The 15967-nt window shown below is 36.6% G+C and overlaps 1 protein-coding gene across 6 annotated transcripts in view; it reads right to left on the bottom strand.

Moving 5' to 3' along the window:
- UAP1 (UDP-N-acetylglucosamine pyrophosphorylase 1) overlaps positions 1-15967 on the bottom strand; it is a 39947-nt gene that overhangs the window by 13637 nt on the left and 10343 nt on the right. For all 6 annotated transcript variants that reach the window (XM_068541172.1, XM_068541170.1, XM_068541171.1 and 3 more), the window contains 3 exons: positions 7807-8011; positions 5516-5691; positions 3911-4083 (listed from right to left, as the gene is read on the bottom strand). In XM_068541172.1, the coding sequence (XP_068397273.1) occupies positions 3911-4083; positions 5516-5691; positions 7807-8011 (554 nt within the window). The remainder of the gene's footprint in view (positions 1-3910; positions 4084-5515; positions 5692-7806; positions 8012-15967) is intronic.

The raw sequence follows: 15967 nt of genomic DNA, 5'->3' as shown, positions 1-15967 counted from the left end.
CCCACTACCCTAAGCATATATCACTGACTTAAATTAAGTGTTTAGAATAAAATTACAAAACAACTGTATGCAATGCACTAATAGAAAACTCAAGCCTCAGATGAGATGAATATCCAGCAGAAGAATCAAACAATTAAAATATATGAAGATATTGTTTTTGCCCTGTTCGATTAACAATTCAGCATACTCCAGAGTATTTTGAAAAATCTGTCCCCACTTTGAAAAGTCTATCCAAACTATACATGAAATTGTATCAATAAAATGAAAGCTTTTCTTCAGCAACTGATTTCTTAAAATAAATACAGCCAGTGGCAGTCCCTTCCAGACAACTAAAGCCACTATTGAGCACTTGGTTTACACTGCAATTAGAGATATAGGCACTGAGTGTAGCTCAGTGAGGCTGGGCTACTGGATATGTAGGCCTGCTGTGTAGTTTCACTGTTTGCTGCCCTGAAAGGAGTACAGTATTCAATGAAAAGAAACCTTCTACCACAGAAGTGGATTAAACTGGAGGGAAACATACAGCAAAATTATTTAAACCAATCATGGACCTATTTGCAATTCTAGTCTATCACTTCACATTCTCTACAGTAGGTATCTCAGTAGACAGGGAATCTGGAATAGATTCCTCCCATTCCCATTAAAACACATACACACAAGGTTTGTTTTCCAATCACTTCTATACAACCCTACTCCTAACCAGCCATGGAAAATAAAAATAAGCACATTCACACTTTACTTCCCAAGTGTTAATCTGCCACTAAAAGGTTTACTTTTATAACAACTATGAACCTCTAAATACTATAAAAGTCCAGATTACAAAAGAAAGCATTTGTAAAGTATATGAAGTTGGAAGTCAGTTTATATTCTACAGAAAAGATTTACAGCATAAAATTAAGAGGTCTCTTGATTTCCTACAAGTTAAATCCTGAAAAGCTGAGTTCAAAGTAACACTTTAACCTCAAAGTTACTGCAACTGCTTTACAAAATTATCTTTTCTTTTTTTAAACATTTTTTAAAGGAATTTTTTTCTTTCTTTTTTTAAAATTTATTTTATGTATTTATTTTTGGCTGCATTGGGTCTTCATTGCTGCGTGTGGGCTTTCTCTAGTTGCGGTGAGTGGGGGCTACTCTTTGTTGCGGTATGTGGGCTTCTCATTGCGGTGGCTTCTCTTGCTGCGGAGCACAGGCTCTAGGCACGCGAGCTTCAGTAGTTGTGGCTCGCGGGCTCTAGAGTGCAGGGTCAGTAGTTGTGGCGCACAGGCTTAGTTGCTCCGCGGCATGTGGGATCTTCCGGGACCAGGGATCAAACCCATGTCCCCTGCACCGGCAGGTGGATTCTTAACCTCTGTGCCACCAGGGAAGCCCTAAAATTATCTTTAATTCACAATCATTCCTACTCTCTCAGCTATGTACTTTTGTAAACCACTCCACTAAGTCTTTTCTCAAGGCTCTCACTCCATAAAAAATACTCAATTCACCAAGACAGGAGCCTATTAAAGAATTAAAAAAGAATTCCCTGCATAGAATTCTACTACACACTATGAATCACTCCCTAATTTAGGTGTTTTTAAAAATATATTTTAACATCTTGATTTTTTAAATTAAAAGGGTGGGAGGACAGATTACATAAATGGTTTCTACTATTTCTAAAAGTTTTTAACATATACCAGTCTTGTAATATTTCGGTTCCATTTGAATATGTATTTATGCATTCACTGAGTGACTATTACATTATATGCCAGACACAGAACTAAGCAGAAAGACTGAGGCAGGATTTGTCCTAGAGGATCCAGGGGAAATGGAGAAGAGAGAATGGTTATATTTACATCCCTGTATGATTAATATACTCATAAAAGTTGGCACACCAATTCAACGTTTTTTTGAGCTGCCAGCAAAAACATAATTAATGTAAAGAATTTGACTTTATAAATGTGATATAATACTAAAACTAAGAGTTGGGAAACAGTTCTAATCCTGCCTCTGCTAATGTGATGAAGGACCCTGAGCCTGGAACTTACTTAGTACTGGAACTCAGAGTGCTCATTTCTGAGATCAAAGGGGTTGACCAGATAGATGATCTCTGAGGTCCCTCGCAGGTTCAACATTCTCTAATCATTTAGAATTTAAATTGATTCTGAAGCTCAGAGCAGTAAAATTTTAAGTTTCTATTTTAGAAAGAAGAGTGACACCAAGTGGAACAAAGTCAGAAATACAGTTTTGTTTTGTTTTTTAAAGCTTAGTAGCTACGTAATTAAAATCCAATGCACTATTTCTATTACAGTTTAGTAGCTATTTACAATACAGCACAGATACTCATAGAGTACTGAAATGGATAGGGGTCTTCAATCAATGAACTAAACCAACCCTTTACTTTCAGAGTCAGGAGGAGTCTTCTTAGGTCTACCAGCTTAATCTCTCAAAACTTGTACTAGTAAATTTAAGACTTCAGCTTCTATGACTTTGCATTAGATTTGTAGATTAATTTTGAGAGAAATGACATCTTTATAATAGAAAATTTCCAACCAAGGATATGATATGTCTCTTATGGCAGCTCTTCTTTTTAAATTCATATATTTAAAATTTATACGTAGTTTAATTTGTTTTTGTCAGAAGCCTATACAGTTTTGGCTTCTGGGAAATAGGTCTTCCCTTCATGTCGATTATAAAATTATTCTAACACAACACTGTAAATCAACTAAACTCAAATAAAAAAATAAAAATAAATAAAATTATTCTAAACTTTCTTCTATCATCTTTATGGTTTTTTACTTGGTAATGCATTTGAAATTGATTTTGGTATGAGCTCTGAGGGAGACATCTTACTTTATTTTTAGCCAGTTATCCCATTCATTTCCCCCCAGTGAGCTGAAATGCCATCCTTACGTGAGTTTGTTTCTGACTGATCTGTTCCATTAACCTGTCATTCTATTCTGGTTTCAGTACGACACTCCTAGTTACTTTTTATTTACAACCCATTTTAATATCTGATAGAGTGTCTTCAACCCTCTTCCTTCCTTATCATCATCTTTTTTCAACATCTTCCTGGTCATCTTTACAATCTAAACTTTATTTATTTATTCTAAACTTTACAATCATTTTGTCAAATGTCCCCAAAATAGTCTCACTGGGATTTTGACCAGGATTGTGTTATACTTTTAATTCTGTGAGAACTGATACCTTTACAGATTTCCAGGAAAGTAATATTTACATTAATATTTTCAAATCTTCCAAAGTGTTTTTAAGGTCTTTCATGTCATAAAGGCAAGTCTCTTATATTATCATCTATGCAACTAAAAAAAATGCTAAAAAGAACTATGCCAAGGACAGCTGTATTATATGGCATTACAAACCTCCCTCTGTCTCAATATCAGTATGTTTGTGGTCATTCAAGCAGTTATTTAATCTCTTTAATTGTCCTTATCCCCTATCTGCATATTTCCATCTTATTCACAAGACTACCATGAGTTACCTTGTCAAATGCCTTACTGAAGTCTATATCTGCTATTTCTACCATATTTCCTTTACCTACTACTCCAGTAACTTTGTCATAGGAAGAAACTGGGTTAATCTGATCATATACAACTTGATATTAATGAATCCAACAACTTGATATAAATAAGCCCATCCCAGGCCTAGTGATGACCATTCACTTTCCCAGGTACTTACAAATCGTCTTCGCATATTTTAAACTCTTACTTGTGATGGACTAAGCATACATCATTACTTCTAGAATCAAATGTTGCCAATTTAAGAAAAAAAGTGGGTGCGGGATAGTTTAGTTACTTTAGAAGATGAATGGTTCTAAAATATCCAAATCACCCTAATAAATCTAGTTTGACTCCTGGAATGTATATACTGACAAGAGAATGACCACTTAAAGCCTCATTATAGTTGAGAAAGGCATTACCTTTGCTCCACAGTCTGCTCCTTTCTGAATGCAAAATCCAATGAAACGTGGGTCTGCCACTTTTACTAATATGTTGTCAACACAATAGACATGAATGCTCCAAATGCCTCTTTGCTCCATATCCTCCACAATATTCTGGGCTGCAAGAGCCCGATAAAGACCACCATTCCCATCTGGGAAATAAAATAGCCTGTTAGTAGCACACCAAAACTCAGTATGACAGTAACCCAAAGATTGTTTAATGTTTCTCAACTGGGATGAAGATCTCTGAAAACCAGTTTTACATTACAGGGCCAAGAAAACTGAATGTCCGTAAGGAAGGATTCAGGTGTCAAAAAGTTATACTACGTGATTTTGAAGGTAATTTAGCGTAAGTATAACATTATTAATGTAGGGCTAGGCAACCCCAAAGAACATACTTTTCTTTTTAACTCAGCCCTTTTAACAATTTGGCCTATAATATATGGTGAAACATAAAATTCTTTAACAGGCAATAATTGTTTTATAACATTTCAAGTTTTATTTGTATGATTCAAGTTAGCTCTGTATTTATAGCCCCAACACTGACAATTTCATCCATCTCAAAAATAAAAATACACAAGTATTGATACCAAATGATTTGTTTAGAAACCAGATTAATATGAAGGTCTATGGTGATTTAAACTAAATATATGTAAAAGCCTCTTCTTTCCCCATCTATTTTTAGTGCTGCTTTAATGTACTTTTTCGATCAACAACCTCAGCTACAGCTTAAATGACAAAAAATTAGACAACTTCAAAAAACAAAGCTAAAAATAGTAAACTCTTCCATTAATTAAAAAGAACTGAGTGGGGGGTAAAAAGAGATGAGATGAAATAAAAGCCTACACCTGCAAAGCACCACTGTAAATACTGTTTTTATTTCCTTTCAGCCTTTCCCTCAAGAAGAGCTTCACAGAGATGAGAATCTGTTGACACATTTACTTTTATAGCGGGATCATACTTATGGTCACTATATGTGGCTACACAGGCAGCACACTGCCCAACCCTAGGGATGACATTAGCAAACTACAATGTGCCCTACAACTGTGCAAAATGGTGGCCCTAATCGTACTGTGCATGCAGCTCTGTATTTCTCATTCTCTTACTTAACCTACTGAAACTATTTCGCTTTGTCATTTAATATCTCCACACAATTATTTCAATACTGTTTAAGAATTAATGCTACAGGTAAACTATAATCTAGCCTCTTATTTTTTAAGCAGCAGGTGGTTTCCAATTTTTCACTACAATAAACAATGTAGCCATGAACAATACTGTATATAAAATACTGGGTAAAGAGAATAAATACTCTGAATGCTGCTCAAACTGCTCTCAAGAGCAGACATCCACAGGAAGTATAAAAGCATATCCATTTTACCCATGGGCATTTCCATTTTTTTTAATCATTGCCAAATTTAAAAATAATTAAAATATTAATTTTTAACATCCAAATCACCGTATTAAAAAAAAAAGTCAAAACTTAATGAGCTACATATCGTAAATCAACCGTACTTCAAAAAAACAATTTAATGAGTTGCGTTACTACCACTTCTAGTCACCATTTAAATAAGAATGGTTACAAACCTGGAGCCATAGAAACCTTGTTCTTCTCTTCCAAAATAATTTTCCCATCAAAACTCATAGCAGGCAGCATTCCCTGCTGAAAAAAGATTACATTCTCTTTTTTTAAACCAAAGTACTTGTGCTTTGTGAAGAATTCCTTTGTAGATTCCATTGTTCTGCCACTGGTCATTATATACCTTGCAAGAGAAAAGTAGATCTTCTAAGCCATAGCGCTATGTGAATTAGGGCAAAGTCAAGTCTTGTCTATTTCCTAAGCTAAAGAAAATTTTTGAGAGAACCATTTATTGTTTTCACTTCCTTCATCCTCTTCCTGGATAAGGCAGCATTAGCTGCTACCCAAGGGGAATTTCTTCCAGTAACTTCATCAATCCTTATGCATACAATAAATCTGTAACAATATTAAAACATATCTCCTGCAGCAGAAAGCCTACAACTGGCTCAAGTCAACATTTTAGAACTCTGAAAAGTGTATTCTAGGTTGAAATCGCCTATTCTAGTAATAGGGAAAAAAGAGTAAATGTAATACATTCTAATTATCTCTTATGGTTCTTTTTACAAAAATTTTGAAATGGAATCTGGGCTCTGCTCACCCTTTATTTAAAATCATAAAAGTGTAATTATACTCTCTGTTGTCACAAAAATCCAACCCATGCCACTGTAGCAAAAGAGAAAAAAATTCTATCTAAAACCATAATTAGTGACTACAATAGCTTTTCCCCTTACTAAAATGTAAACCATATATAAGTAGGGATTTTTGTCTGTTTTGGTTCTGTCTGTCTCGGTTCCCAGCACCCAGAAGTAGGTACTCAATTAATATCTGTTAAATGAAGAACATTATATAATTTCCTAGCACAGTCAATATCTGTCTGATTAACAAATTATCCTGGGTATTATGGGTATTATGAACCCTGGGCACAACAACTTTGGGCATCATAATTTAGATGACAAAAGAAGTGACTAAACTGTTCCACATAAGAAAAATAAATTCTGAGCTATGAGGAGAAAGAAAATGAAGAAAATCCAACATGATAGTGGGAGGCCAGGGCTGTAAGTAGAATTTTGGCCACTTAGAACACAGATGTCCTTCAAAAATCCCCAAGGGAATCAAAATGAAGAAAATAGTTCACAGCTGGCCAATACCATTCTTAACAGCTAGAAAAGCTGAGGAAATTACAAAAAGCCTATTTTTAAAGGCATCAGAGAGCTACAAAAGCAACATGGATTAGAACTACAATTCAAGAGAGTGAGAATCTTTCAAAGGAGAGCTAAAGATATGCAGCTGCCTTTTCCTGGGGGTATTTGCTGATCTGGGGTAAAGGCTAGTGGTAGAGAATCTGAGCTTGGACCAGGCAGAAGGACAGAGAAACCAGCAGAGTTTTTGTTGGTCACCTGGGGCTAAAATAACAAGATTAGGGACTTGAGGGATTTCAAACGCACAGCTGGTTTCCCCCTCAAAACGCACAGCTGGTTTCCCCCTCAAAACATGCTAACTTCCAAAGCTGCTCTGAGAAACAGATTCAAGAGCTAAATCGAAACCTTTTAAAAAACAGAGCAGAATTTCCTGTAATCTCTTGGTGTTTAGAAGATGAACACTGGCCGAGATAGGCCCTGAGGACCTGGCATATTAGCAGAGACTGAGAATCCAAGTTTGGCCCACAGCAGAGAAATCAATGGGGCTTTCAGCTAGTGTGTATGGAAGAAGGGTGAGGTTTCAGGAGGACTAGATAACCCAATACTTAAGGACATGAGTTTCTAGAGTGAGAGAACCCACTGAGTACCCACAGCAGTGACTGAAAATAGATCCATACCACGTCGTCATGAAATTTCAGTTACTAAAGATAAAAAGAGACCCCAAATTCTTTCAGAGCAAAAGGGGGAAACAAAAAAGACTGGGAATCAGAATGGCAATGGACCTCTCCAAAGCAATGCTGAAACAATAGAGCAATGCTTTCAAATTTAAGAGGGAAACTGATTTTCAATCAGAAATTCTATACAAACTACCAATCAGCATGAAGTTTCTAGACCAAGAGAACCCTCTGAGTACCCAAAGGTACTCAGGTAGGGATTAAAAGTTGGAGGTGAGTATATACTGCTCGTTAAGGCTACAGTGATTATCTATCTAGCTGTAACACATATTACTTTTAACATATATAGTTATAGTTAAATTATAGCTCCCAAGAAAATCTGTAGTAACAGGAAATACATCTGCCTATGAATAAAGTACATATGCATTTTGAATATTATAAACCAATATATGTTCAGACACTGTCCCATAATGAGAAATACCTTACCACGGAATGATGCATTTGTTGCCATGATATTTTTCAGCTAACTGTTGAAGCTTCAGGATACGCTCTGCTTGAATCTGAAAAAGTGTCTTATGGGATGGCAAACCAACATCATACATCCCCTTGGGATATGCAACACCAAGTCTTGTCCCCTGCCCACCAGCTAGAAGAAGAACTGCCACTTTGTTCTGAGAAATCTGGAAAAGTCCTAAAAAAGAAAATACGTGTATCACTCTATAATTCAACACTTTAGGATTACATATACAAAGGTAGCTGCAAAGAGTCACCCTATCTGCATAAGGCATAAAGACAAGGAATTCACAAGTAATCATGGATGACTATCTTGTTAATAAAAACATTTTTATTATTAAAAAATTAAATTTATATAACCCAACCAAACACCAAACAATGAATAATATACTTTAATGAACTAATAATTTTTATTCTGGTAAGGTTGGAAGGCAAAGACCAAGAGATGTTATAAATGTTTTACAAGCACTTGACAACTTATTAGATGTGGCAAGTTAAGAAAAAGATAGGATAAAAGCAGATCCCTAGGCTTCAGGATGCATGATGATGCTATTAAATTACCTCCAGTTGATAAATCGATCAATAACAATTAATCAATCAATGAGCATGTAAATATACTAGACAAGCTACCATCCAGTAAATGTAAAGAAAAGAAACCCTGAGTTGGGAAAGCAGTGTAGTCCAATGGTTAAGAAGCTGGGCTCTGAAGTCAGGACACCTGGGTTTGAAACCCAACTCAAGTGAATGAGCTTAGGGGATTTGCCTGCAAAAGGGCATCAGGAGACGTTGTGGAATGATGGAAATGTTGTATATCTGATTGGGGTGGTAGTTACATGGGTGTGTAAATTTGCTAAAAACTCATAAAACTAGTGCATTTTATTGTATGTAATTATACTTCAAAAAAATTTATTAAAATGCCTTCTCTTTTTTTAAATGGGCCATCTATTGCAGCTCAGGAGGATGTGATATGGAGTTTTTTTGAAACTGTAAGTGAAACTATAAATGTTATTAAGAGACAGAGGTTTTCAGTTTGGATTAAAAAAATAAAATAAAATAAAATAAAATCTTGCCATGTACCATTTCTAAGAGCCACCTCATAACTCTAAGGTAGACAGCTTCAGCACCAGAAGGTAGAGTAGCTTGTGGGAAGAGGCAACATAGAAACTGGATCTCTGGGAAGCTAGAAAAGCTGTAAAAGGTCAGATGTGATAAAGCAATGGTTGATGGGTTTTGTTCTATTTTCTGAATTTCACACTTTCATTAAAATTCTCAGAAATTCTATGAACAAGGCAGGCCACTATCCACAATCGTAGGCCAAGCCAGAGGGGGCAGTGGTGGCCACTATCAATTATTATTATTTTTTACATCTTTAGGGAATGCAGGTTTGTCTAATTTACCAAATTTATGCTTTATGTGTTTTTGATATATTGGGCTTTCCTAAAGCTAATATACTAGTACATTGTGAACGTAAAGAAATATTCTTAATAAATCTATTACAAAATCAGAACTGTCCTGACTCTACAATCTGTCTTCACTAGTAACTAAGTACAGCCAAGGATGTTATGCAAGAACTTTCTAGCAATTTTTTCAATCAAAAAATTTAAAAGCACATTAGGTATTTCCATAATTCTCACCTTTGATGTTAAAGCTGAGAGCTTAGCTACCTGAGAATTAATTTTCTCTCTTTCTTCCTTGCCTATAACTAGATTGTCCTTGTCCTTTTCTCCATGGCATTTCACTGTACCTTATCAGTATTTGAAAATAAAATACCAGGGGTAATGTTAGACTCCAAAATAGTAACTAAAATCTAAAAGGTAGGTATAATTTTCCCCATTTTAGAGATAATAGGCTCAGATGAGTTCATGATCTTGCCCAAGGTCACACAACTAAAAAGTGTGAATCAGGATTAGAACTTGACCCCAGGGCCTATTCACCAGCACTGCACTGCCTACAGCAGTCTCTTATCACACCCAAACATTTAATAGATAAATTATACAGCACCATAATTTTTAGGGGTGTAAACTGTCCTTCCTATTTCCTTCTTGCCCTTCCTTCTCTTTTCCACTGAATTCATGAGAGGTTGTGCTGCCTTTTCTTATCTATCTTACCCATCACCCTACATGGAAAAGCGGCTGAGCTGGGAAAAGCCCACATTCTCCAAAACTTGCCAAACACTGAATTTCTAACAGCATTCCAGCTCCGTGTTGCGCTTAAACACTCCCCACACCACCATGTAACAAAGACTGGCTGAGATGAAGCAATCTGAAGGGAACAGGGAACCATATAAAGCAGTTTTGAAAACCGTTTTACATTTGGTTATTCCTTGAGTTATGAAAGAAACTATGGTTTCTAGGAAATAAATTTAACTCTGCTGTCACTGACCCAAAAAGCATTATTCTAAAACACAGGTCCACAGTCCCTTACCTAAACCAGATTTATTTCAGAATTTTATTTCAGAATGCAGAACTGTTCAAAATTTAGAAAAGGAATATAGTACACAGACAATATGTTATATTTTAACCCAGCAGATCTGAGACGGTACCTTATAATCACATTAAGTGGGATAAAAAAAGTTTATCAATAGTCTCATGTCTGTTCAGGTCAGGTTTTGCACCATTTTAGAATGGCAGATAAATAACTTCAGTCTGTCTGGACCCTCACATACCACCAAAGGTGCTGGAATCAAAAATATTTCTAAACATGTTCCCAGAAAGTCCCAGATAAACATTCTGGACACAAAGGTCTTTGTTTTTTTGGTACTATTTATTTTCTTTATAGAGCACATGTGTTTTAAGTTGTACTATTAATATGGCTCTAATCATGCTTCCTGCCTTCTTACTTTTACCTTCGGTCCAAAAGTAAGTTTCTTCTCTCAGCTCCCTTACCTGTAAAAGCTAAGAGCCACACTCCCAGAGTCAGCTCCACATCTCAGCTCCTGCTTGCCAGATGGCCAAGCAGCACCAACCAGCACTTTCCACAGATTCTTACTGGTTATCAAAATATCACTGTATAACCTTTTCTCTTCCTTGGATCAGTTCCCTAAACTACTGCTTCATTCCGAATTTCCAAATGTTTCCATTCTAAAGCTGTGCTAACCAACAGCTGATAGTGGTCTCTTTCTTCATTGAAATAAATGGCATGTGTTTGTTTCCTAAGCCCCCGACGGCCATACTTTCTCCAATTCTTCTTTCCATCTGTGGACCTGATAACCCAACGAATCACTATGTCTTAAAAGTAGCATTGAGACCATGCTTGCCAGGGGTACATTTCCAGGCAGATCTACATTTACATCTCATCTCCATCTAGCCACAACTATTATAATGAATTATAACACAATCCATAAATATTTGTGATAAAAAGGTGTCTCTGCATTAACTTCTTCCTGCGTATGCATCTCACTTATGAGCAGACAGAGAAAAACAAGAGGAAAGAAAGCAGTCCCTAGAGTATCAAAGCCAGCTGCAATTCAAGAACGAAATAAATGTAGCTACAGCTGTTGTTAACAATACCAAATTGTGTGGGGCTGAAGTATTCATCCACTTCATGTGTGTTACTACAATAAAACTGCAATGTTTATCAAAAGTGTGTAACACATAAATTAGTATCTGTCTTATAATGACAGATAAAATACCTCTTGAAATTAAGCAGGCCAATAAAATTCAGTAAGCCTTTTAGTTACATGGCAATATACATGATTTCAAACTGTATGGGTCATAACGTAAATTTTATACGGGCAGCACTGCACCTATTTGAAAAATGTTAACTGATTATAAATGTACTTAACCCAGGTGACAATCAGGATATTATGAACTTCTATCCCAAAACTTCTGCAAAAATATGGAAAAAACCCCCTGAAAAGTACATTACTATATCATCTTTTCATTATAGGTCACTAGAGTTAATTACCTTCCCACAGAAATCAGGACCTAACACACACTAAATCAGAAGTTTAAAAAAAAAAAAAAAATCAAGCCAGAATGAGCCATTTCCAGGGCAGGGGTATACCTCTCTCCTTGAGGAGTCATGCATGTTAGCCCAACAGAGTCTGAGCACTTTTCCTGATAACATTTACAACAAACAGAAGCGTTCACAGTGGCCTCTCACAGGTCAACTGCTTCCTGGATAACTTCCTGCTTGGACTAGTTCCTCTCATGCATACTCTTTGATTTGGGCATGTGCCTGAAACAAGGAGGTTGGCACAGGTGCTTCTGACATAGAGCATTGCCAGAGCTTTCTATCTAAACTTTCAGCACTCCTGGACAAGGGGTGGTGTAAACAGGCTATTCAACTGGTGGAAATGAAGAAAGACTACACACGAGAAAGGAGATATTTTAAGTCTTTAATTTTTAATCACATTTTACAGGTGAAACAATTATTTTATGGATTAACTACTTCCCCAAAATATTAAGCACAAAAAGTAGGCTAATAAGGGAAATCTCTATTTGAACTGGTTTTAGATACTGGGGGATTATTGTGAATTTCATGAGGTATAATAATGGCATCGTAATTAGGAAGAAAATGTCCTTATACTTAAGAGATGCATACTGAATTTTATGAGGGTAAACATAATGTTTGCGAGTTGCCTTAAAATACTACAGCAGAGGGGTTTCCCTGGTGGCGCAGTGGTTGAGAGTCCGCCTACCAATGCAGGGGACACGGGTTCAAGCCCTGGTCTGGGAGGATCCCACATGCCGTGAAGCAACTAAGCCCATGAGTCACAACTACTGAGCCTGCACGTCTGGAGCCCGTGCTCCGCAACGGGAGAGGCCACGACAGTGAGAGGCCCACGCATCGCAATGAAGAGTGGCCCCCGCTCGCCGCAACTGGAGAAAGCCCTCGCACAGAAACTAAGACCCAACACAGCCAAAAATAAATAAAAAAATAAAAATAAAAAAAAATTCTATTAAAAAAATACTACAGCAGAGAAAAATGAAAGAGGGATAGATGATGCAAAATTAGCAAAATTTTGATAATTATTTAATTAAGGTAATGCATATATAGAAGTTCATTATACTATTTTTTGTCTCCAAATATCTGCTTCCAAATATGCTTGAAATATTTCATAATAACAATTTCTGGAGTAGGCTACAAGACTATACATAAACTATAATCCTAACGTACGTGTGTATATATAAGAAAATACTATAAAATATTATTAGCGAGTATTTTTCTCTGGATTGTGGGACAGCAGAGATTTATCTTTTTTCCTTTGTAATTCTTAGTATTTTCCAACTTCTCCAAAATAAGTATGTGTTACTTTTAAAATAAAACAAATCTATTAGAAATATCACTGCACTAGATTTCAGAAAATGTAGAGGAGGATAATGTTATGAATACATTTTTTCTGAACAATCCATTTACTTTTCTACAATGCTATACAGATTAATTTTTTAAATGTCTCACAGGTTAAAAAAAAAAGGGCTAACACTGAATATTAGTTTCTTATTATAACATAGAATTAGAAGATTGTTTTGTGTTCAGTTTAAGCATGCATTTCTTTTTAATAAAGAACGGGATTTTTTTTTAAGCAAATATATTTTCCCAGTGTGAATATCTTTACTAAAATGATATTCTCATCGAAGCTTCTGAATTACTTCTTCCAAGATCTCAGTTTTGTAAGATAGAGGTTTTTCAGCTACCCCTCTACATTCATACAACTGGCCAGAACACTTCAAGAATTAAATAAAAACAAGATCTCTCTTCAATAAAGAGCACAGTGGTAGCTTATGTATTTATCCTTCACCAATAATTTTCCACCCTAGGTGTTAAAATGTCTAATGTCAACAGCCACCAGACACTTTGAAATTATTGTACAATGCTTTTATTTCCCCTATCCTGGGGCAGTGGGATGGGGGCAGGGGCAGCGGGGGCTTGGGGGGGAGGGTTGTCTTTGATACAATTATCAGGAATTTCCTACTATCTGAAATAAAGCATTGTAATCTTTGCAATGGCAATCTCTTTCCTTGATAACTTACTGCAGAAACTTCATTTTGTTATGAATTTGCACACATACGGCAGTTTCTATCTAATGAAAAGGTTGTAACGTCAGTTAAAAAGTCTCCCTCTCCACCCCTACTGCTTAAGCCACAAATAAATATTCTTCCCTTGACAGCAAGCCAAAAGGAAGTTTGCTTTGCACCTTCTTATACTAGACTTGCTTGTAACAGTTCTGGATTTTAATCTAAATGAAAAGTCATAAATGTGGACTTTTGTTCCACAGATTCCAACAAAAAGGCCATAAAGAAGACTCAAACTATAGGAAGTCTTGATTGTTGCTCATGGTCCCCATTACACAAGGCCAAAGCTTTGGCTTTCCGTAAGAGTTAATTCTAAGACTTTATCTCCATAAAATCACAAAGAGAAATATAGGCAGCTGGAACACCAGAGGGTAAGAAGAGGTCCTGTGTGGCTTTCGGTGAAACCCAGGGAGGAAGGGAAAGATTAATGAATCCAAAGTTAGTGGGGGTCACAGTGTCACTACTGTCCTCCATTCAGAAGGATCCATCTGGAAGTCACTCTCTCACATCTTAGTGGCAGAGCCCTGTTCTAAGTAAGAAGCGAGGTTAGCCACTACCAAGCATTTTAAATATGAAAGGGCCCTCCTTGAAGATCATCCAATTATTTTCAATGTTTTTAATCTTCAACCCCTTTTAAGTAAAACCTCATGTAAAGAGGTTTATTTGTTTATGTATCAAACACATAAAAAGAGGTCAAAGTAGAACTGCTCCTGGAGTGGGGAGATGAAGGGGCTGGAGACCTACCTGTTTAGTATCTGTTCCCCCCTCTCCACAGTTTCAGCAGCAGTCGAAACCCTAGAGGTCTTTGGAACAGTTTGAAAAACAGTAGATTTGTAAGCCCAGAGAAAGACATGAAGATAATGGCAGAGAAGGCGGCTGATAATGGCAGTTATGTTTCTTTTTTGGCGGGTTGCAGGGAGTGCCAAAAAACCAAAGACAATAAAAATAGCCATAGTGTGGTGCGAATATAGACTATAAAGCATATCTATAAAAGTAAATATGTATATAATCAAGTACTAGGTGGCAACGTGGACAAATAAAAACATAGATTTGATGAGGTTATGGGCAATTTCTCTACAGTATTTCTGTTACTTTGATATTATTTTTGCGATAAAGTAATGTTTTTTTAAAAAGGAAAAAGTATTAGTCCAATCTGTTCATTCTACCGCTGAGGAAATGAGGTTCAGATTTGACAAGAAGCATGTACAAACACTCAAGGGCCTGCAATATTTAGTCACTTTTACTTATGGAGGAGTAGTAGATTATAAAAACCACAGTTCTTAACCCTACCAAAAAAAGCTAAATTTTAGCTATTTTGCCATTTTCAAAAGCACTCATTAGTACTAGTTATGGGGACAGATTTTATGATATGCTTTAGAGGAAAAAGCATTGGGGAAATTCAACCAACACTTATCGACCAACATATAAGTGCAAAACACTGCTCTAAATGCCATGTGACATACATAGACAACCAGGACATGGGCTGCTCTTTAAAAGTTTACAATGTAATGACGAAGATAGACATAAACAACCCTTATTATAAGGAAAAATGAAAGAAGAGCATGGACAAATAATTTCAACTTGGGACACTGAAAAAAAGGTGACAGATCAAAGAGTATGCGTGGTGAACCTTGGAGAATGAGGGTAAGTTCCCCAAGTGGCAGAGCCACCTCACTGCACAGCTCCAGGAGATGGGTCGCGTCACAAGGTGATCCAGCTACACGGAGAAGGGGCAAAGGCCAGACCCAGCTAAGGACAAGCATGAGCAAAGGCAGGGAAGGCATACTAGAATGTTCAGAGAAAGGTGAATTACAGGGTCCAGCTGAAAGGTGTGGGGCAGTAGGAGTGGAGAGAGACATAAGAGACAAGATTGGATAGGGCCGTGTTAGGGAAGGGTTTTGGAGTAAGCTAGCATAAACTGAAACATTCAGCTTGTGCTTCAGGAAGGGAAATCTAATAGAAGTATGGACTCTGAGAAAGGAAAGAGACTAGAGGCAAATTATGACTTGAATGAGAAGAGCCTTGAATCAGGCACCAGAAATGAAAAGAGAATGGAGAGACAGGCAACAGGAGCCACTGCGGCCTCTTGGCCACACAATCTGTCACTCTCAGATCAG

The sequence above is a fragment of the Eschrichtius robustus genome, chromosome 3 (assembly GCF_028021215.1).
Source record: "Eschrichtius robustus isolate mEscRob2 chromosome 3, mEscRob2.pri, whole genome shotgun sequence".
NCBI classification, from domain to species: domain Eukaryota; kingdom Metazoa; phylum Chordata; class Mammalia; order Artiodactyla; family Eschrichtiidae; genus Eschrichtius; species Eschrichtius robustus.
The sequence above is the reverse complement of the archived record's forward strand: the minus strand, read 5'-3'. Positions and strand labels throughout refer to the sequence as shown.